This window comes from Osmerus mordax, chromosome 1 (assembly GCF_038355195.1).
Source record: "Osmerus mordax isolate fOsmMor3 chromosome 1, fOsmMor3.pri, whole genome shotgun sequence".
Classification (NCBI taxonomy): Eukaryota; Metazoa; Chordata; class Actinopteri; order Osmeriformes; family Osmeridae; genus Osmerus; species Osmerus mordax.
In genome coordinates, this window is record NC_090050.1 from 15,283,978 (window position 1) to 15,308,015 (window position 24,038).

A 24,038-nucleotide genomic window follows, 5' to 3' on the forward strand; every position below is an offset into this window, starting at 1 on the left:
AGTTACAACTCCATAAAGACAAAGTGAGAATACATAGCTGGTCTGGATTTGTTTGTATTTTAACCTCTGCATCAAACTTTGCCCTAAGAAAAAGACTATCTGATGCAGTATGGTTGTATTTACCATGGTGTGCTCCAAAACATGCCTTAATTAACTCTCGGCAGGCTGTCAATGTTAATTTCATTGGTCACATGCTTAGCCAATTACTCAGAAGCTAATGAAGTAGAACACTGTTCACCAGAGATCACTAAGTCTGCTGGTTCTCCTAGTTCTGATATTCCACTGTGGGCTGTTAATCACTAATAAACATTACACTAGTAAATAGTCAAGATGCATACGTTTATTTGTGTCAATATCCATAACTCATATAATCATTCCTCTGCAGCTATCTCAATATCATAGACCATCGAAAGGGGGGAGAGCATTATCTATGCCACAGTGTTATTAGGGATTATCCCTGACAGATCGTTTCCCTTCCAGGCACCATTAGCTCGGTTTCATCCCACTTGGTATTTCCAACACCTGTGACCACTGTCCGCTGGGCACAAGAATTATTACCATTGTATTTTTTCTGGGGTATATAAATTAATCATGGGGATCATGAGCAACTACTTTAAATTTCTGGACTGTGACCAAGAAACACATTGTCCCCAAGGATGCCCAGGACCTATGCATCATTAAAACAGAGCAGTGCTATCTGATAGAGGAACAGCGCCAGCTATCTCACCCATACTTTACGGGAATCTGGGGTTGAAACTGAGCATAATCAAAGTACTGTCTGTGGGCAAATGCAAACAGTCCTTCACAAGTCTGATTTTGAATGGCAGAGGGAGTGGACATGGTAGAGTTGGGAGACAAAACTAAGTTGATAAGCTTGAGAGTAAAACTGGACAGCTGACTGCAGCAACCATAAATTAGCATCGATCATCTGACTGAACAGGGACACTAATGACTTAAGGCTTCAGGGGCTTGTAAGACAACCTCTGCAATGGACTGCAATAGTTCCCCTGTCTCTGTAATCTACTAAGGATCCATAAATAGCCATGATTCTTCAGTGAGTGTTAATGCCATAGGTATTGTGAAATTAATGCCACAACTCACGTACATACTACTTTGACTTTTACTGTATTACATCTACTTTTGCAAATTAGATAAATAATTAGTTACATAGTACATCTGATCAGGGTTCAAAATGACCTATGACACTTTTGTAAAAAAAAAAAATGTTAATCTTATGTTTGGAATGTGAACATTTATAACAAAAACTTCAGATGAGCCTACCTTCCATGATTTCTGTGGTGTCCCTATAGACTTCAGAGCCCTGTTTCTAATACAGTAAGTCTGAAGTGTCAGGAGGACTTCCTACATCCTACTGCATGTTGATTTTCTGGTAAATCTTTTACTTTAATACTTTTTGATTGAAGATCCGTATATGTTTATATGTTTATTGTTTGCACCTTCCGGCCACAGTAAATTCAGTGTTCAGTGTAAACTTACATGGCGAATAAAACCAAAATCTGATTCTGATTCTAAACACTGCTGTAGTGCCTAGCATGCAGTTTGTGCAGCTAATTGTTTGAATCTCATTCACAACACGTCACAACATTGTGCAACAGTCATCGCAAAGTGAGAAGCTCTCACAGTCTATTTTAAGATCAGGAATAATTTAATATATCTGTCTTGAAAGTACTATTTCTTGTGCCCTCAAAACCTTTGTGGATTTATTCACAACCTGACTAAGACTTATAATCATTTAACTTTTAATTATATGTTTGATTGTAATGCCTTGTTAAATGGCAAATATTGTATACTGAACCATTTCAAATGACTGCCGCTGGAGTGTGGATTTTGAAGAAAACCCTTCAATTGTCACAGTCCCAGGGGTGTTAGAATAGGTCAGAAGAGAGTTCCATCTATTGTTAGATGGATATTGTTTCAGCATCAGTTTTCCATCCATGACACAAATATATCATCCCTGTAAGTCTCATAAGGGAAAACATCAACCAAATGTCCTGTTATTGACTTATCCTTCCATACTTGATAGAGACTCTAACCCTCACTTTATGGGCAGAATGACAAACAAAAAGGCAGAAGGTTAAAAAACGGAAACCAAATCAATAGATGACTGAGAAGATAAAGTGCTGAAGGTCAGGATTCTTTTTCCCACAGAGTAGATAATAGAAAATATATAAATCTCATCTCATTCCATCTCTCATTTCATCTGTACAATAATCTCCTTACATTTTCCCATTTTGATTAGTACTCAACAGTATTTCAACTTTCAAACAGATGCCAGCAAAGTAATATTACTTATACTGAAAAAGAATTAAGTACAAGGATGTTCCTAAGAATGGATATTAATGGGGTTTTCTTTCAACTTCATCTTTTTTAATTTATTGAGTAAAACCTGTGGGGACATTTTTGACTGTCTGGGAGAAAGCATACATTACGATCTGTTTAGTTTGGAATAGAACGTTTTCATTGAGAATAAGAGGTAACGTAATTGAGAGGGATAACATTATTTGTGTGAGTTCAACATAACTCTACTAAAGTGAAGGATGCTCATAGGTTCATGAATCCTACAGTAACAGTGAATAAATATTACTGCAACATGACCTCTATGGAGCTATTGATATCTTAGCTTTTAGAATTCATAGCACTAATGGTTTCCTCCCATGATTCACACTGCAGTTAGGATGTCTGTTCTGATTTGAAGTGGATTGAATGCCTCACTAGCAAATGAATTGCTCACTCTGGTTCTCTCTATATGTGCCAGGTTAATTGCATACAGTTTGTCTTACCATGCTGCTATATCCTCTGCCCTTCAAAAAATCTGTCTCCCATCATATGTCTTCTGTTATCTTGCTCAATGAAATATGTGGAGGGAAGAGTGAACAGATTTGCAAAAGTATCACACGTTTTCCCTGGTTAAATGTCTTGAACCAATAGTTTTAGCTATATCTAAACATTGCCTTTGGCACAAGACTGTGCTCATCTGTTGCTGCTGTAGGCGGTGAGTCTCTTTTAACTCTCTTCCTCCCCTGACTTTCTCCTGGGAGATATTGTAGCAGCAGAATGTACACTAAATATCAGCTCCTCTGGATCAGCTGGTAGCTGCCCCTCTGGCTGGGGATCTCAGCTCAGCTTATTTGGGTGAATGAATTATTAATGTCTCACTGATTTTGTTCAAGTTCCAGCCCAGTTTTGTTATTTATTTTGTTCTGGCTTGGTATATACAGCAAATGATTGTTCTCTCTTTCTTGTAATCTCTCTTACTCTCTGCCTTTCTCTCCCAGTATTTTTTTCTCTCTCTCCCTCTCTCTTTCTAGCTCTCTCTCTTTCTAGAGTCAAAAACTGAAAATTTACACAAGAAATAGTTTCCCTTCTCAGAAAATTGGATGAGCAAAAAGAAAGTGGTTGACCTTGGAAAATGAAGATGTTGTTGCCATGGGAACTGTTAATCCTTCTGTCACTCAAAGAGTGCCTGGCTGGTAAGATGTCCCCAAAGTTGCCTTTGATACCACACCTGATCTGCATACTACACTCTCGAGGAGAGTTCAGCTCTCTTTTATGCATGTCTGTTTTATGATTTTCTCCTCAAAGAGGATTATGCCATTTTAAGACAGGTATCATGCTGCTAAGGGTAACCAGCAGCACTACAATATGTGAGTCATCTGTTGCTCTCTATCACCGTGAAGCCATCACATGCACCATCACATGCAAAACTTCAACAAACTTCTCTATACAGGTATAGAAAAACACGTTTTATAATGTTATGTGTTCTGTAATCTCACTTCAAACAACAAATGTACACAATATCATGGCTCATTCTAAATCTTTCAAATTCTTACATTGGGAAACAATCCCCATCAAATATCATCTCTCCTCTTATCACAGAGAAGCAAATTCACTTCACACACCAGCACACAGGTCCATAATATCTACCCTGAATAAGGATATAATCCATTCTTTACACCTTAGTGACCCTAATGCTAGTGCTATACTGTAAGACTATCCTAAGCCTACTGTATGTTACAATGTTTCTTTTGGATATTATAGCCTATGCATTTAAACTTGGAATTTAAAGTTGACATATATAAATTATTGTCAGGCCAATGTTTACAAGCCATCAGACAAATGTATTTAAATGTATACAGTATATGGAGTAGACGGCCATTGTAGTGTTATTTACAGTTCCATTTCCATTGATTTAGTATTTCATCTTAAGTCAGCAGTTTCTTTAGGGCATATAACTGTGCGAAAACATTAATAAAATAAACCAATGAATTTGACTTTAGTTGTAGCTCTATTCCTCTGTGGAGGAAAATTACATCTACATGTGTAAACACCTTTTAAGTTTACTGGGTGGAGCATAAGGAGGACCTATATGGCCATGTTGTATGTTGAGAGGGAGGTTTGACTGCTTCTCTGTAGCCCTTTGCATCTCCCAGGCTGAGTAGCCCAGCTATAAAAGGTTCATTAATTTGTTTAATCTAAAGGACATTGAGATGAGGGTAAAAAATGAAGCAACTCCCTTAGAGGCCGCAAAAGGAGGCCCTCACCTGAGGCTAAGAGATCTCCCACTCTCATTAGAATGATGATGATACGAGAGGGAGTGTCTCTCTTTGTCCTCGTCAAGGTGAGAGACCTTTAAAAATGAATTTCATCCTCAGAGTAAAAAAACGTAGGTGATTTTCAAAGGGAAAATTAAACCGATTGAAGCCATCGAGGACCAACATGTCTCAACAAGGTTTGCAATTAGCTCAGGGAACAGAGAGGAGGGGTCTCTCATTGAAGAAATGCTACATTTCAGATAAGTAATTAGTGGAACATTGAGTAATTACTCTGGAGTATTGGTATTTTGGCAGGAGAGAATTAAAACAACAGACCTGATAGTGCTGCCATGCATATTATGGACATGCCAAAACAAGCATCTGGTTCAGTTCAGAGTTAGAAAACATCCGTATTTGATTATCCAGGTTTGTTGTGAATTAGGTGTGCAAAGTATGTATAGGATACAAAGTACGTATTGGAAAAGCTTCAGTACTCTACATAGTGGCATTAGACATATTTAATGGTTTTAATATATGTAGAAAAGCAGAATTCAATGATCAGAAGTACATAGTTATACAGTATTTCGCTAACCCAAATCAAGAAACAGTCTGTATTTACTAGCTACATCTCAAAGTAACCACATCTCAGCTAACAGGTGTGGTGAATTAAAAACAAAAATGCTTAAATCGCTTAAATATTTATTGCAAAAAAAACATTTTGATCACAGTTGTAGCTGATTGATATATGGTGTACAAACATAATAATACTGCAGTGCAATTCCCAATACCTCACATACAGTCTTAAAATAATGTCTTGATTATAGTAGAGTGCAATGCCTGAAATGCAAATTTTACACAATTTCAATTAAATATTCTGTTTGTGAAATACAGAGCTACAGTGCAGTACAAAAAAAGGTGACTGTGCTCTTTTACAGAAAGAAATACACGTCATGGCCCTGTCTTTACTCAAGAACCAAGTGACATTATTTTTCCTTTGAGATCTGAAGACAACCTGGTGTTCCTCAATTGTAAAGCCAAGGGAAACCCACCTCCAGGATATCAGTAAGTGCTTCTCTCTAAACTTCCTTAACCCTTCTGTTATGTTAGGGTCTTTTTTGACCCGATTCAGACTCTCATAGCTCTTAACGACCATTTAACTTTTGAAAATGTTTCAGCAATACATTTCATTATATCATCAACGTGGTGTACATGAACCTATAAAACCAAAAGTGACCAAGTTGGTAATTGTTAAATATCTTTTTTTTACCGTACAAAATAACTGTTAAGAGTACAGAAGTTGCATTGTTTCTTTCTTTTTCCACAAACACAGACAGAATGTAATGACTGTAGGTCTGGAACTCAGACGTAGCTTATCAAGCACATCAATGAATGTTATCATAAGGGAGTTTGTGGGATGGGAGGGAAATTGGGTTTCATAACATTGTTTTGCTGGTAGTATGGTAGGGCTTGCCCAGAACCCTGTCACACACGCTCAAGACATCTAGTCTGTATTTGAAATATTCATACCATGGTCCATAGAGAAAATCATACTTGAGATGTCAAACTTGGAAGGGAAACTTGTGTTTGGAGACAAGTTGCAGAATATAAATGAGACACATTTGTATGCATACATGGGACTGTTGAATCTAGATGGAGCATACAAGTCCAAAAAGGAATTTGTGGGTAGTTTATGGGACAAAGAGAAAGGCCGAGCTATATTTCATGTAACCCTGTCACTCAAGACTTTTCATTATTCTCTACGAAAGTTTGCTTTAATAACCGTGACATACGCCCAGCATTTTGCGAGAGTGACAAACTTGCAGTCTTTAGGGATGTGTGTTTCCTGCATGTGGAATGATTGCCCAATTAGTTTGATCCTGGGTCTGAAGTTACTGTGGACGAATGGCTGGTCACGTTCAAAGGCCCCTATCCTTTCAGTCAATATAAATATGGGTGTCATGTCACCCGTTATGCCTGGAATGTACATGTCTACACAAGAAATCCAGCTGGTAGTGCCCATGAGAGGAACAAAGGCATTAGAGTTGTGGCAGGCTTGACCCAAGGTCTCAGTGGGCACAATGCCATGTGTGACAGTATATTTACTTTGTATAACCTGGGTCAAGAACTACTCAAACATAAACTGACGAATAGAGATCCAAAACTTTACAGATGTAAGATCAACAACACATTTCTAACATAACAGAACATATTTCTATATTCCTTTTACGTAACTTTCTTGAGGTGGCTCAGAATGTGTCAACAGAGGGGAGGTACAATATTAATATGCTTCTGCATGCTTTCTGAATGATATATGGTTTGTATATCACTCAACAGGTGGAGAGTTGATGGCAGAGACATCAACACTGACGGGGACTCTAACTATAAACTGGTGGAAGGCAACTTGTTGATCACTAGCCCTCATGCTGCCCATCATGGTGGTGTTTACCAGTGTATAGCTACAAACATATTTGGAACCATCCTCAGCAGGGAGGCCAATGTACAGTTTGCATGTGAGTCGCTCATTTTAAGTTCAGTTCACGGGATGAAGTATGTTGCAGGATACTGCAACTGAGTTTTTGTGTCTGTGATTTGATGAATAATTGATTGAAGTTCAAGAAAATGTATTTTTTTTCGAACCAAAGGTGTTTTTGTTTTTTTTAACAGAGGCACGTTTTCATTTGGCAACAGACGTTAGTGTGGGTAATTACCATCTTGGCATTAAGTGGGTTTACAATAGACTTGATAATGCATTAGTGATTAGTGTACTGTAATTCTGCATCTTAGAATCATTTTGCACTTACACAGTGTACACTGATGAAATCACATAATCTAGAGAACATCAACACCAGCTGGGTCTTATTCAGATAAACTGTGTAACACATTTTCTGCTTCTATTACTATGTGCCTCAATTTCAGTCATGTTAATGGAGCCCCATATGTAGAGGCTTCCACACAAAAGAGGACTGTTAGAGAACTGTTTAACTGCAAAATAATTTGAATTGGTTACCACTTCATTTTTGGATTGATAAATCAAGAGATTTCTATTACAATTAGTATTCTTTTTTATTGTATTATTTATTATTGTGCATTTACTTCACTTATGACCACTTAATATTATAGGATTATATACTTCGGAAGGTTCTAAGCTTTTCAATTAGATTAGATATTTGCTTGCCCTCTCTTGGGATTTGCTTGGTATTTCCAAAGGGATGGATATCTGGTGCTGTTTGAACAGCAGCAGCATTTAATGAAAGTGGAAGTGGCCTTGATCGGTGAGCGGCATTCAATGCTCACCTGTTCTCAGTTCACGTGTGTCTGTCCTGTCAGCGGGGAACTTTAATGTTTTGGCATTTTAAACTGAGGAAAAATAGCATGCAAAATTAAATGCACCCTGCTGAACCTTACCTTTCAGCAGAGTCAGATTAACTATTGGAACCTTGAAGTTCTCTGTTGTTTTTACATCCCCACAGATCTACAGAATTTCAGCAGGAAGCCAAGGAATACAGTTTCAGTGAGAAATGGGCAAGCTGTAGTTCTGCTATGTGGCCCACCACCCCATAATGGAGGTACACTGCAAAAGTATCTTACCTTTCTCACATTGTCTGCAGCTTCACTATCATCCTTGCTTCCGCTATCGCCCTCTAGCTATTGTTCTATACTCTCATAATCGTTATCTCTCTACAACAGCGGTACGTTTCTTTGTTTTCATACCTTCCTCTTCCACTGAGCACTCTTTAGTCCCACACTTTGACGCATTATGTTCTCTCTCCTCCTTTTATTCCCTCCCCCCGCCTGTGGGATACAGTACTCATCTATGATGGTGCCTATTGGATCCCTCCCTATTACCCCCTCACCTGAACCCCCCCCCCCCCTTCCTCATTCACATCCATAGTTCATAGCCACACTCTTAATGGCTCCAAGCTTACCTTTCCCTGCATGTGACCTGTGACCACGCTGTCATCTGTTAAGCCTTCAGTGCTCTACATTCCTCTCCTCTCTATGTGGGCAGCCTATCGGTGGGTAATAAAGGCTCCTGGTGCCTGGTGGGGCTGGGGGGGGATGGAGGGCGTTTATCCCATGGCACAGCTGTGAGTCTGCGTGCGTCTGTGTGCAGCTGATTAGCAGACCCTCAAAGTGCCCCATACTCCTGCAGCCACTCTGCGCCACCAGCACAATTTCACGCCAGCGCACTACCATTTCTCCACTCACTGTTTCTAACGGAATCAATGTCCACAAGGGATTCAAACTGCACACTTTTGCCCACTTTCCCCCCAAATGCCTCCAAGTCTTTATTTAACTTTTTTTTCCAAATAGACGTGACTCATTTGATGAGAGTTTGGTTACACAATACAGCTTTCTCAAGGTATAGTTCAAAGAAAATCCATTGGACTTAGATAGTTTTTTGGGGGTGGGGGGGTTAGACATTACTCAGCTCAGTTTTTCTGATGTCTAATAACATTGGTAGTTGATTATGCCTAAAGAAAAAGTAAAATACTGTGTAGTTTCTTTGAAGACCTGATATGGGAGGCCACTTTAAGAAATCAATAGGTAGGTGCTCCAAAATTCAGTGTCCAGTGTTAAATTCTGTGCCTACTTGTCCTCTGTTGCTGTGAGACCGCTACCCTCAAGCAGAACCACTCAGTAATAGTCCCTAATCATGAAAGGTCTGTCAGTGTCTGCCCTGACTTTCACTATAATGATTTTTATTCACTGTTTCCCTAAAGGAAGCAAGTGGGACTTTTTAACTGACTACCTAGTCAAAAGGCTGACTGCAGGATGTAATGTGTTCCTGATCACAGAGGGTAATACTCTAGCCTCTCCTTCCCTCCCTCGGCCTGCCCCTTTAATAAGTAGATCTTAATTTGACATTGATGTCTTTAGACATACCTCTCTCCCTTTCTCTCTCTGTCTTTCCCTCTCTCTCTCTCTTGCTCTCTCTCTCTCTCTCTCTCTCTCTCTCTCTCGCTCTCCCGCTCTCTTTTTCATTAGGAGTAAAGCGTTGTCACAATAATCTGGACAAAAGGTTTTTCAAGTCATAAATTACTCCACTGTACTCCAATGTCATCAGCAAAACCTTCTTGCATTGACCCCTTTTACAGTTTTTCACAATTGCTAAAACACATTTCTTGAAACAGTCACCCATTTTCTCAAAACTGTAAACACAAAACCTCATCTTCAAGCACTATTTACAAAACCTCAGAATCTGCTTGCAAAATGAAACTTTTGCCTCAAAACAGATTTAACTGTGCTCAAAATCAAACATTGCTCTCAAATCATAAACAAAGTGATCAAATACAATTGATATACACTATCAAGCAGTCAGTAAACAATACACCAAAAAATAGAAAACACATTGTTCAAAACATATAGTTCTCAGGGAGAACTATACATTTTTACGTAATCTCAAAACTAATTTCATATTTATCAATCATTGTCCTTTGATGAACAAAACCACGTTATATCATAGTAGCTCAAAATTTATCAGAAATTACTACTCTGCTTTGCTCTTTGCAATTGTTTTGTTCTTTCTCCTCCTTGTACTGTTACTGTAACAAATGGAAAGCACAATGTTCAGGGCCATACAATTTGTATATTGTGCAGTATACAGCCCACAATGCACTGTACTACAGTATGCAATACTGAAAGGGACAAAAATCTAAGGAGTAAACATGTGATCAATGTGCTTCTTCTTGTCTTTGGGCTGGGTTATGCCAGAGCACTTGGTCAACATCACAAGCAATATTTTCCCACCTTCAACAACCTGTTTGCTCTCTGAACTGGCTTATATTGGTCACAGCATCACACATTGGTCACAAATGATGTGTCACATCATTTGAAACAAGTGAAATCAATTTTGAGTGGTTGTGTTTAGTCAATGACATGTTTTCTCTATTTGTATTTGATTATTGCCATTTGTGTTTACCAGTATGGATGACATGTGCATTAGAGTGCAGAATGTGTTTTAAAAATGAGAATGTGTTTAGAGTTTTGCTGAACAGTCTAAGTGAGATCTGCAAATTGTGTTTTACCATGTGAAATGGTTTAAGGTATTGACAACAGACAGGCACAATTAGCTACATGAATTCAGGCAACTGAGAACTTTGTTCAGCCAATGGGTTTTAGCGTTTTAGAAATTGAGAAAAACTGTAATGTGAGTGGGAGGGAGATGTGTTGCTTGTTATTTTTGATATGGTATTATTTGAATGGCATTATTAGTCAGATGCCCTCAAAATGAAATTTATTATAACTATAATAAATTATAGTAGAGACTGAAGCCAATGCAGTGTTCCTGCTTTCTCCATTGCTGAAATCTATGATACTATAGTTGTGACTCACTGGCAGAGTTTTCTGCTGCTCTTCTCTTTCACAGAGATCAAATATTCCTGGATTTTCAACGGACGGCCCAGCTTCCTGCAGCAGGACACTCGTCGCTTCGTCTCCCAGCGTACAGGGAACTTGTACATAGCCAAGGTGGAGGCCTCCGACGTGGGGAACTACACATGTGTGGTGAGGAACATGATGACCAACTCCACCGTGTACAGCTCGCCAACCCCCGTCGTGCTGCGCCTGGATGGTGAGCATGCTCGGCTGCTTCTTATTTACCCCGGGTGCTAAACTAGCTTCTGTTGCAGCAGGCAGGGAATGCTAAGGAGATAAATCAGTTGTCTTGAGTGTGACACTATTTGTTTTGCTGCTGCTCAGGAGCCCGGCTCTGCAGTGTCTACAATCTCAACACTGTGTGTCTGAAAAGCCCTCTCTCTCCGCATGAAGGAATATATTTGCATAGCCACAATTGCTAAGTGTACTCACACAATGCCATGAACACACAAGCACACACACACAGTATATATATATATTCACTCACACACTCTTACACACGCACACACATACATGTATACAGTTTCTTTCTCCAGGATGTTTGCTTACATTTTTTTTTACCACGTTACAGTATGTGTACTACTTACTATTGAAGTTGATGCGGAGACTGTATGTGATTCAAACTCACTGAACCTCTTAACTAAGTGACGTTGTAAGCTACATCATCATGCAGGATAGTTACACTTTGTACCAGCATTTTGCCAGAGCTCTTGCATTTACATGATTTATATGACAATACAAATCCCTGTCTTGTGATTTACATATGTATCTCCTTTTGCAGCTATTATGGGAGAGTATGAACCAAAAATTGAGGTTCAGTTCCCAGAAACTCTACATGTTACCAAAGGGTCGTCAGTAAAACTGGAATGCTTTGCCTTAGGAAAGTAAGTTTTGGCTTGGTAACTTAACTTTGTGCTCTCTGCATAACGGAATATAATGTATGCGATCTGTGAACTGTCAGTAAATTGGCCAGGCATCCCCCATGCCTCAGAGCAGTCTGACAACCAATGTCTTAATAAGAATCAGTGAGAGCATGTGGTCTATGTGACCGCCCGTGTCCTTCCTGCGCAGCCCAGTGCCTTCCATTACATGGAGGAGAGCCGATGGGAATCCCCTCCCCGGCAAGATCAAAATTAACCATTCCAACGGGGTTCTGGAAATTCCATATTTCCGCCCAGAGGATGCTGGTCTATACGAGTGCACAGCAGAGAACTCTAGAGGAAGAAGTGTTGCCAAAGGACAGCTTGTGTTCCAAAGTAAGGTCTTCACCTTTACTAAAATACTGATATTCCATCTTCTTCTTTTGGTTTTATTTGGGGCGACTCTTTATATTGACTGCAAGAAAACCTTAGTGCATATAGTAAAACTTGTTTTTTAACTCAAAGATTCTGCCATTCCGTTTACATTTCACACAATTTTCATAAAATGCTTATAAATGATCACAAAGCTGATGTTATATGTAAGGGATGATGCCCGACGAGGTGTACAATATCACCTGATAATGGAAGATTCGGAGGCGTGCGCATCGGACAGTTGCTTCCGCGGAATCCATGAGTCAATTCAATGTTATATAACATTGAATTTGAAGTCATGTCTTAGGCAAAAAAAGGGCTATTTGAAAGTATTATCGTATCTATTTGTTATGTTATTATTAAATTGATAAGATATCCCATGTCATTTTGAATGCTGCTATTAGTTTGTGATGGAAGTAGAATAAGACTATTTCCATGCATCCACATTTAGCTCCCTCGTGCTCTAGTAACATTTAGGCCAAACCGATGTAAGCCAAGACAATTTTGTGGACACAATCTGTATAAACAAAGTGTTTCCAATTTTTTCAACAAATATCCATGTTTTTAACTCCCCAGATGTTGACCATCTACACTGGATGCAAACATTGAGAGATGCTCATATGGCCATAGAGGCTAATCTACTGTGGGAGTGCAGGGCCAGTGGAAAACCAAAACCTAAGTACAGATGGCTGAAGAATGGGAGTGCCCTTGCAACAGAGGTGAGAGGGACTGACATTGTATTACTGTAAGATTTAAAATGGGGTATATTATACATTGTGGGACATTGCTTATAAAAAACAGTTGTACACATCTCAAGACCCTTTTTGATATCAGATCAAAGACACAAGATCAAACACTAATCCATTTATTATTCGTAAAAAAGGCTACCCCAAACAATCTTTCCTGGAAAGGTTATAATCATCAGAAAGATGATATCCATTTTACTTAGGCATACACTGACAGATGGATTTTTGTTTGGGTAAATGTACGGCAAAAAAAATGAACAAGTGAAAGCTTCTCCTACATTAGTTTTGAAATGGATTCTCCTAGGTTTCAAATTGCAGCCGGAAAAGCTACTTTATAGCTTTATCACTCATTTGTCACATCATGTATGATTTTGTCACTAGGGCAGAATACTTATAGAAGAAGGAAGATTGTCCATATCCAGGATCAGCCTCACAGACTCTGGAATGTATCAGTGTCTGGCAGAGAATGACCACGGGGTCATTTATGCTAGTGCTGAGCTGAAGGTTGTAGGTAAGCATTTGTGTTTGTTTTCTCTTCTTTACAAAAGATGAAGCCATAGGTCAAGGCATAGAAGAGGCCAAGACATAAAACTTCAGATAACTGTAATAGGAACGAAAGTCCAGAAATGTAGTCTGTAGAAGCAAGAAGAAAGCACATTGAGCACACATTGAGCTATACATGTTACATGACCACCTTGTTAAGAAAGGTATTTATAAAAATATAAAAATACTGACAATGTGTTAGATCATTTGGCTGAGAGCTGATGTCACTTCCTGTTTGGGACCAAATGACTTAGCCAAGGTTTGTTTGTCAGCCTCTCCACCGGACTTCTCCAAGAGTCCTGTGAAGAAGTCCCTGCTGATCCGGAGAGGGGGCGAGGTGATCATTGAGTGTCATCCTCATGCGTCCCCCAGGGCGGCCATCTCCTGGCGGAGAGGAGGCGAGTTCCTGAAGGACAGCAAGAGGTACAGTGTGTTACGCATCACTGCTCATGCCATTGATAGTACATGTTAAAGGGGCCTCCTCCTGTGGCCAAGTTACTCTCCTGGGCTCATCATTATTTATATCTCTACTCACGGGGACTTTAGATGTCATGGGAAGGTTGCAATTTTTTGGTGTAAGTGTTTTTGTAGGCCTTTCGGTTCTACCATTGCTCTATCTGTGTATAAGAGAAGAAAAGAGAGATAGAGATAAATCAGTAGAAGGACAAAGAGTGAGAGAGCAACATAGCTCTAATAGCATAATTTGATCCCCTCGCCTGCCATTGTCCAGAATTTTTAGCTCTGTACAAGTTTTTACATACATAGGCGTCAGAATAGCAAGTTTGACTTTGATAAATGACTGGGGAGAGGACGTGTGGAGGATGGAGAGAGAAGCTGGGAACGTGTTTATTAATGTACAATATTTCTCTAACACTGTGCCATATGTTGTTTTAATTTTGCATCTAGGAATTTGGTTAAATAATTCTGTGACATGAAGTGTAAACAGAAATCTTGGGGAGATATGTGTTTTAGGGCTTTAGTTCACATCAATACATGCTGCCACATGTTCATAGTCTTTCTGTAACTCACTGGACCTACCTCAACATGTAAGCGGTGCAATTGATTAGTTATCATGTTTCACACTACGGTCACTAGGAGAAGGAGAAAGAAGTGATTACACAGGCAGTGCTCATGACGAGAAAAGAAACGCATGCCATGGAACAGACTTTGTTCGCAAAGCAGATAGTTCTTTATGTTTGTATTTGTTTTTCAGCTCATTGCCCCTTCAAGTCATGTTCTCAACGTGCTTCCATCACTCAGTGTTTGATCATTTGTCAATAAATCTGCACACAGCACTGATGTCAGACTTGGTCCCTGGGTATGAGCTCAAGCAAAGTGAATGTATTTATTATTAGCAGCTATATTGGAACTGTTAGATTTTTTTGTTTGGTTTACCACATCAGAAGGTCATGTTGTTAACATACTTTATGAATGTGCTTTTATTTGCGTGTACCTTGGCCTCCAACATTTAGAAATTCCCTCAAACATTCGGTGTGAAGATTTTCAATATGTTACTTTTTCATAAAAATACAAGGCCCTTTCTAATTCAGCCTGTTTACAAACTTCCACTGGCGGATTCACCCAACAGAACCCACTGGCAGACCTAACAGGGAAATGCTGCAAATCAATAGTGTTGACAATAAAATAATAACAAAGAGCTGTCTTCTCTACTTAGTATCTTAGTCACGTGCCTCCCTACTATTGTGCCTCCACATTCCTTGGTTCTTCACTCAGTCCTGACAGCGTGTTTCAAGTCTGGTGGTTCTATATTCATATCTTCTTTCATTACATTTTGGAAATGGCTTTTATTGTGTTGATAACATCTCCCACACATTGTACAATGATGAGGCTGTAGGTAGAGATTTCATTTGAATGGAATCATCTCTTTACGATGTATCACTCTTCCTCTCTTGCCATCCTCATTGGTCTTAGTATCCCGCTGTGTATCCTATTAATATACACATTCAATCTTTTGTGCTTTTAATATCACACCAACCCTACAGCAAATCTGTTCTGCTTGAACTAAGATAATTGCTCTGTTCCAAAATGTGGAATTCAGTTTCCTGGCAAAGCCAGTTGCTATTTGATATGACAAAAACATAATTACATAAATATATATATAATGAGGTCATACCTGTTCAGGTACTTCAACACTTATTAGGATTCATCAAATGTTTAACAGTGAGGCATGAGTATTTATTATAAGGAATCCCTGTCATTTATATTAAATCCATATGATAACAGTAGTTTTCTGTTATTTCTTTCCTAGACGAACCATTATGGAAGATGGCACTCTACGAATCTCTAACATAAGCAAATCTGATGGAGGGAGGTATACATGTGTCGCTAGAAACCCCTTTGGCATGTCAAGCAGTACTGGCACACTGGTGGTGAAAGGTACTTTCCCAGCCACAGATTTCATTACCTGTTAAACAGATGGTTTAAAGCTGTGTTTTCGGGGGAAAAAACAACCCAAGCATGAAATTGATAATGAAATATATAGTTGTTTTATGTTCCTGCTGATTTGACAGAGGCATAACTCATCCATGGTTTTGTCAGCTGTGAGTTATTCTTCACACAGCAGAGTGAAACAAATCCTTGGCATCTACATGTATAGGACTGGCTTAAGAATTGTCTTTACTTCCTGAGTAAGTCATTGCATGTTAATTTAAGAATATGCTACTGTTGCATTTTCACAATCTGGCTCAGTTTTAATAACCAAGTGTTAAGAGAGTTTTTTCTTTCTTTCTAATTTGACATAGTAATTGTAGTACTGTCTGTTTAATTATTGAGTCTCAATTCCTCAACAACCATTTTCTATTTATTTTTTTAAAGACTTTACATGTCAATTAATCACATCAAGAAAGTTTCTTCTTTGAAAATGTTTAATTTTGTTTTATTTTTCAGGACTACATTATATCTTTGCTTCCATACATTAACAGAAAAACTCCTCCAACAATCCTGTGCACAGTGTCTTCCTGTGTTCTGTAACAGAGCCAACCAAGATCACTGTTCCACCCCAGAATTCTGTAACAGAACCAACAAAGATCTCTGTTCCACCCCTGTGTTCTGTAACAGAGCCAACCAAGATCTCTGCTCCACCCCTGTGTTCTGTAACAGAGCCAACTAAGATCACTGTTCCACCCCTGTGTTCTGTAACAGAGCCAACCAAGATCACTGTTCCACCCCTGTGTTCTGTAACAGAGCCAACCAAGATCACTGTTCCACCCCTGTGTTCTGTAACAGAGCCAACCAAGATCACTGTTCCACCCCTGTGTTCTGTAACAGAGCCAACCAAGATCACTGTTCCACCCCTGTGTTCTGTAACAGAGCTAACCAAGATCACTGTTCCAACCCTGTGTTCTGTAACAGAGCCAACCAAGATCACTGTTCCACCCCTGTGTTCTGTAACAGAGCCAACCAAGATCACTGTTCCACCCCTGTGTTCTGTAACAGAGCCAACCAAGATCACTGTTCCACCCCTGAGTTTGGACGCCACCGTGGGTGAGAGCATTGTTCTGCCGTGCGAAGTGTCCATGGACTCCTCACTGGAACCTACCTTCAAGTGGTTCTTCAATGGCAAACTCGTCGATTTCAACAGACAGGACTACTTTGAGATGATTGGAGGGGTATGTAGTTGCAGTACAGTATTGGATTTTTGTTCACAAACCTCTCACAAAGAATGTAAACATTTTTCAAACATGTCAGAAAATTTTGCCATGGAGGTGGATCCGGAGCACAGAGAGTAAATCACCCAGAAGCCTGGTGAATAAAATGTACAAATCTGTCTAATTACAGTATTTATTCCAGGAGTTTCTTGAGCACACAAAACTCACAAAAAGTTACTTCTGTAAGACTGACATTTCAGTGAGAGAGCATTATTGTAAAAGCTCCTTGATGTGTTTAAAAAAAAATGGTGTTTGACATCAGCTCCGAATTACTGTCTGGTCCTGTCTCTCAACTGTACTGTAGACTTTGTTCTTTAACTCCTACCATTATTTTGAAGTAGTGCGTATCGACTACTTGCTGCATAGAAAAGTTATTTTCTTTCTATGCAGGTTACAGCAGGTGACCTGATGGTGAGGAACATTCAGCTGAAGCACTCTGGGAAGTATGTGTGCATGGTCCACACTGTGGTAGACAGTGTCTCAGCAGCAGCAGACTTGATTGTGAGAGGTACACGTCTCAACCTTACAAGCCAGCTCTAGCCCTTTACCTGAAGAAATATTTGAAAACCTTACTCTTTATCTGTCTCTGTTCATATTTTTTGTTCAGTCATTACAAAAGAAATTCAAATTTGAGAAACAGACCCCTTAATTCTTGTAAGAGCATCCATGATTTCCTCCAGCTCGAGTTTGATTGACAGTGGTTTCACAAAATACGCCAAAGAGGAAGGCCCCCCTCGCCAAAGGCGATTGGCAGGATCAGGATTGCTGTAACATAGCTTGGCTGAAAAGTAGCGGCCTGCTCCAAAAATTGAAATTGACATTCCGCTGGCACTGAGCTATCCGTGTTGCTAAATAATTCTCAGAAGGTGTCATTCACTACTGTAACACAAAATATTTACACGGAACACAAATATTTTTATCTAAACATTTTCTATTTTATATTTCTATTAAACCCATTGTAATACACTTCTTATTTCATATTCTTTATTCACTCATTCTAAGATATGCTGCTGGGAAATAACTGTGAAAAGCGCCTGCATTGCATGTAACATTATACGCTTTTATTCGGTTTATACAATAGAGCTGATGAAAGTGCATGTCCTTTTCTTCTTGGTCTTTCAGGGCCCCCTGGTGCCCCACTAGGCCTGCGTGTGGGTGAGATTACTGACACCACTGCCTCACTCACCTGGGAGTGTGGGCCTGACAACCACAGCCCAATCACAATGTACACTGTACAAGCCAGGGCCCACTTCTCTATAGGCTGGCAAGCTGTCAAGACAGGTGATAAAGCATTAACAGAAAGTCAGAAATGTATTCAAATAGAAGTGCCGTAACTTTATATACAATACAGTAGTCATAAAATGTTGATTTCATAAATGTGTAGTAATTGTTATATGTTAATGTGGAGAATTGTATAACAACGGCGAATATGTATACAAATGTATGCTGAAATTTGTCATGCAATGTGAATGCAACCTTTTTGGTGGATGAAAATCAATGTGTATTTCAATTCTAAATTCTTTTAATCCTAGTTCCTGATTCTGTGCCTGGACAGATGTTGCATGCAACAGTAATAGATTTAAACCCCTGGGTGGATTACGAATTCAGGGTGGTGGCAATCAACAGTATGGGTGTTGGAGAGCCCAGCTCACCATCCAAACAAATTCGAACTAAAGCAGCAGGTACAGTTCAGGACACTCCTGTCCTTCCTTATCCTGTGTGGTGGATTAAATTGTAATTTTAGTTTGTGATCAGTGTCATCTGCATGATCAATCCTCCATATGGATGGCACCAATATAAAACCTTCCACTCATCCACTGGCTATAAATACAGTACCATATCAATTATTACAATTGATAAAAACAATATCAAATGTTGAATATAACTGACACCACTTCAAAGGTTAATTATATAATAAAGATTCAAGTAGAGAGTGAGTGTAATAATTGTATTTGAATGATGATCTTAAGTGATTGGTTATGCTAATGAGTATCAGATTAGAATTACCAGAGCAAAACACATAATACCTTACGATGCTGAGAACACCAGCACTCTGGAACCCTACTGTAATTAATTTATATATGCATCAACAGGAACCATGTGAAATACCCCCGCATGCCACAAGGCCATGACTTAAAAGTGTCTATTTTGAGTGGGTTAGCAGAGTGCTTCTGCCTTGCTGAGTAAATCACAAGGGAGTAGGGCTCCTGCAGTGCCTCACATGTGGAGGTGACATACTGTACTGGCAGCAACAAATTTACACACTAGGCCATGCATGTGTCAAGCTAGATTCAATTTGATCCGAAAGTCATTCTTCTGCTATGCTCATTTGAAATACATTGGAATTAGAGCTCTGTTGTGTTCAGAATTCCATTCCCTCCAGGATGTACATGCTCCACCATGTCATGTTCCATGTGTTTCACACTTTGAATGGGTTTTTACCCATCTAGTTCCTGAAGTCGCACCAGCTAATGTCAGTGGAGGTGGAGGAAGCCGAGGAGAACTTGTCATAGTCTGGGAGGTAAGAAGGACTTCACTGTGACATGTTTTCCTTCCAATCTGTCATTTAAACATGCATAAGACTTTGATAGAATTCTCCACGGTGACACGGCTTCAATTAAAGAGGGTTTAATTAAAGTCAGAACTGTCTTGCTTCACTAATTGCCTCCGTAAATAGTTGGTGTTTGAATCAAAATGAAAAGGCAAAGGTGGAGAAAATGGTCTTGCATGTGTCAGACATATTTATGCTAACAACCACAAAAAGTGTGTTGTATTGTTATAATCTTAACACCCTGATAGACACAGCAAAGATTATCATTTTCTTCACTCCTTATCATTGCGAGCAAAGTGTTAAAAATGGAAACACAACCCACAGACTATTTTCTCCCTCTCTTAGCCCATACCAGAGGAGCTACAGAATGGAGAGGGGTTTGGATATGTTGTGGCTTTTCGTCCACTTGGCACCACCACCTGGAGCCAGACAGTGGGATCTTCACCCGACGTCTCCAAATACATCTACAGGAATGACACAATCCCACCCCTGTCTCAGTTTGAGGTCAAAGTTGGGGTCTACAACAACAGAGGAGAAGGTCCATATAGCCAAACGATATCAGTGTATTCTGCTGAAGACGGTTAGTCTACTCCTAGTCAAGATCAAAATTTTTCTTCAATTGTTGAAATCGGAGTGTTTGAATTTCTCATATGTTAACTTTATATCATATCTCCGTGTTCAGAGCCTTCGGAGGCCCCATCCAAAGTGTGGGCACGGACCCTGTCTGCCTCTGAAGTGGAGGTGTACTGGGAACCAATTCCCAATGGGGCCAGCAGTAGCAGGGTCATTGGATATGAGGTAAAGAAAAAACATTGCACCAACATTTAGATGGAAAACAACCAAATTCATATGATTTCACTTCATAATGATTGACACTACAAGGAGCTGCTGTTGATTTGAATATAATGGCAGCCGGCAAAAGTCTACGAAATTCCGACCCTGAAAAATTGCCTGTAATAAAAAATCAGATTTTTTTTTACAGTCTAATCAGGGGAATGAAAATTCTGTTCACAGCTGTTCCAGTCTCCCAAGGAGCCTAATACCCTGGCTGCATTACTGCTGTTCTATAAAAAAAACTCTCAAAAGTGTGAACATCATATATCAATTTTCTCCTCAACAAACACCCTTCCTCAATGCTAAAATCCCAGTGGATCCAGGACATTTGGTCGTTAACCCCCAAACGACTGTGTAGAAGGCTCAGGTTGCCTGACCTCTACAGTGAATTTTTAAGGTCATTCCCATCTCTGGTCCTTAGGTCTAGAATGAAATCAACAACAACTGTGCTGGAAGTGTCTCCAATGCAGCTGGAGGTCTCAAATAGCCTTCATGCCTTTGTTCTAGGTGCTTTTTTGGGAGGAGGGGACACAGGAGAGTGATGCAGACAGACTAAGGGCCACTGAAGCTGTTGCCCTCCTCTCTGGGCTTAAAGGCACTACCATGTATCTGATCTCAGTCAGGGCCCAGAACAGTGCAGGAGTAGGACCCTCAAGTCTTGCTGTCAACGTCACCACCAAGAAGCCACGTGAGTACAACCTTCAGACACCAATTTACACATTTTCCTCCCTTGCTATTCTTGTTTCTCAAGAGGGACTAGAATATTCATTCGAGCAACGGCTGTTGAGTGTTTGTCTGGCAGAGATCATGTGATACAGAGCAAGGTTTGTGCAATATCAAGTCTGTGATAGCAGCTTTCAAGACTAAATCCAAGACTATAAGTTTGTATTCAATCCAATTGTGTGGTATACAATGACTTGTTCTTACAGAATAAATATTGCAAGGTTTCATCTTACCCCAAATCATATGGAGTCTTGACACAGAACCCTTATTTCCATAGTATTGGTTGAGTCTCTATTGCATTTGCCTGATATCAGTCAGACCTTCACATTCTTGTCAGAGGAGAGGGGATTTTAAAGACCCTGTGATTCAGCTGTAACTGCAAATGTTGACTAAATGAATTCTGATGGATTTGTGATAATCAAATAGCAAAATAATGTATGTTTTTCAGCACCAAGCCAGCCTCCAGGGAACATTGAGTGGAACTTGACCAACTCCAAGATCTTTCTAAATTGGGAGCATGTCAAGGCAATGGAAAATGAATCAGCAGTGACAGGATACAAGGTGAGTTTGTCAGCGTAACAAAATATGAAACTTCAGAAACAAATTTAGCCTTTGAAGCTATCAGCTCAATAAATGGGTCTTCCATACCAGTTGAAATATCCCCTCAAACCTCCAGTGTCCCGTTTTAGATTGGAAATGTCTGACCCTTCAAAATTAATCGATCTGTTTCTAGTGATAAGAGACATATGTGTTAGACTCTTGTGATTTGTTGTACTGCTGTTTGTATGTCAGTACAAACAAAGTCGTTTTTTCTCTCTTTGCTACATTTCTGATATGTCATATAGCAAACAAGTCTGCTTGAAAATATACAGTTATAATGGACATGCAAATCCTTTTTCTTATTTTTTTACCATTGATCTATATTGATAGGTGCATTATCTCACTGTATGGTTTATGGTACCGTATGTCCAAAAAAATACTTTTGATCTACTGGAAGGATGTTTTGTAAAGAGGACGGATGTATGATTCTATAGATAGAGCAGCAGCATGATGTCTGTGAAGTCTCACATTCAGAGGCCATGCAGTGCCACAGACAACCACATACTACCAAACTAGCATTAGCATTACATTAGTACACTATCATTTAACATTTATAACAGTCCTTGTACAAATCTAACTACAGAAAATCAATAGTACTATGCATTTTTCAATTGTATTTTACTATTATCAAAAGGGATTTTCAAGTTGTTTTTGCTTAGTGGAATTATTATGAAATGAGAAATTGATCCTTAGAAAGTGTTCCCATTGTGACCCCAAACCAGGTTGTGTACCGTCATAACTGGCATGGAAGAACCAGTGTGGTAGAGACCAACAGGACCAGTGTGGAGCTGCAGATCCCCTCTGGAGAGGGGATCTATCTTATCGAGATCAAGACGTCAAGTGATGGAGGGGATGGCAACAGCAGTGGCCCAATCAGGATACCAAAGATGTCTAGTAAGACTTCACTTTCATATTCCACACTGTTTATTATTTTTCCTTTTTTCATTGCAAATGTTTGGTATAGACAAAGGTTTAATGACTTCTGTGTGTTTGAAAAGTATGTTTTGCCAATGTTATGCCAATTCATTGATATCTTTATTTTCCTGTCTCACAGGTCTGAACTCTAAAGGTAATTTCTGCCAGGATCCAAAACGACTGGTGCAGTTATGTTTCATGTACTTGTTGTTTATATTTACTCTATAAAATGCCTTCAATAACTGTACTGTAGGTATTTACTGCAAATGCTCATTAAGATCCGGAATAAGTTAATACTTTTATAGATTTTTGATTCATGCAATGTTTTCACATCTTAAGAACATGTCATCAACAGGTTGTGAAATTATTAAATAAACCTGGGTTGCCTTACAATGTAGAATACTTTAATTGTATAACCTGTCAAGCATTTTAATCTATACGTATGATGCAAAATGGGAAGGTTTTTCATATGCAGAATGTTAACAGCAATATTGAATGCAAACAATTAAAAACATAAAGTCTCTTAAAGCCTGAACGGTCACACTAACCTACAACAGCAGTGTTCTTCATTTGTAACTTAAATGTCAAACAATGAATCTAGTCTGTCATATGTGATTGTATAGTGCAAAAAGAAACATTCATGTCAGTAACTGCATACAGTAGCATTGTACAAAAAGCTCCTAAAATGACGAGACAGTGGCAAAATTTAGATTTTCACACTCCCCTCCTAGAATGTAATCAGTCATAATTTCTAATCATTAAACATTACCCATACATGTCAAAGTACAGAAGGAACCCACTTTGCAACCGTCATATGAACTATCTTCAGATCTTCTTTTAACATTTATTATCTTTGCAATATTAAGAATACATTTAAAAGAATGCAGTATGATTCTAACCTCACCTATTCGTGCCTCGTGACGTTCTGTTTTGTGAGGAAAATCCTTAGTGGAACAAGTGTTTCTATTACAATGAGGATGCTCTTTAGATGTCTGCAAACAGTACAGGGATTTAGTACAAGGTTAGTGCATTTCTAACAAAACGTTTTTTGGGGCGCAATTTCACATCTCTACATCCCAGGGCATGTTTGGCACGGTTATCACTTAAAGTAGCAGAAAAAGGTAATTCAATGACATTGCTTTAGTTTATGAATGGTCCATTTTTTGCATGCGACAGTGTCAGCTATTAAGAGTAGTTATGGTCAACATGGTGTCACACAATATCCCTCCTTGGGT

General features: G+C 39.2%; 1 protein-coding gene across 1 annotated transcript; it reads left to right on the top strand.

Moving 5' to 3' along the window:
- Window positions 1-3,430: 3,430 nt before the first annotated feature.
- On the top strand, window positions 3,431-23,488 carry LOC136944503 (contactin-4). Its single transcript, XM_067238301.1, has 22 exons — window positions 3,431-3,491; window positions 5,489-5,615; window positions 6,888-7,063; window positions 8,024-8,119; window positions 10,924-11,127; window positions 11,713-11,815; window positions 12,003-12,187; window positions 12,800-12,942; window positions 13,351-13,480; window positions 13,785-13,935; window positions 15,782-15,909; window positions 16,969-17,141; window positions 17,571-17,688; window positions 18,303-18,461; window positions 18,713-18,862; window positions 19,631-19,701; window positions 20,077-20,311; window positions 20,414-20,529; window positions 21,073-21,253; window positions 21,737-21,849; window positions 22,611-22,782; window positions 22,943-23,488. The coding sequence occupies exons 1-22, from the start codon at window positions 3,431-3,433 to the stop codon at window positions 23,029-23,031; spliced, it is 3,081 nt and encodes a 1,026-aa protein (XP_067094402.1). The 3' UTR covers window positions 23,032-23,488.
- The last annotated feature ends 550 nt before the right edge of the window (window positions 23,489-24,038 follow it).

Excerpts from the sequence above, each read along its gene's own strand:
- LOC136944503 (XM_067238301.1), top strand. The coding sequence starts at position 3,431 with ATGAAGATGTTGTTGCCATGGGAACTGTTAATCCTTCTGTCACTCAAA. Across the intron at positions 8,120-10,923 it reads CCCACCACCCCATAATGGAG|AGATCAAATATTCCTGGATT; the intron begins GTACACTGCAAA and ends TCTCTTTCACAG. Across the intron at positions 17,142-17,570 it reads ACTTTGAGATGATTGGAGGG|GTTACAGCAGGTGACCTGAT; the intron begins GTATGTAGTTGC and ends CTTTCTATGCAG.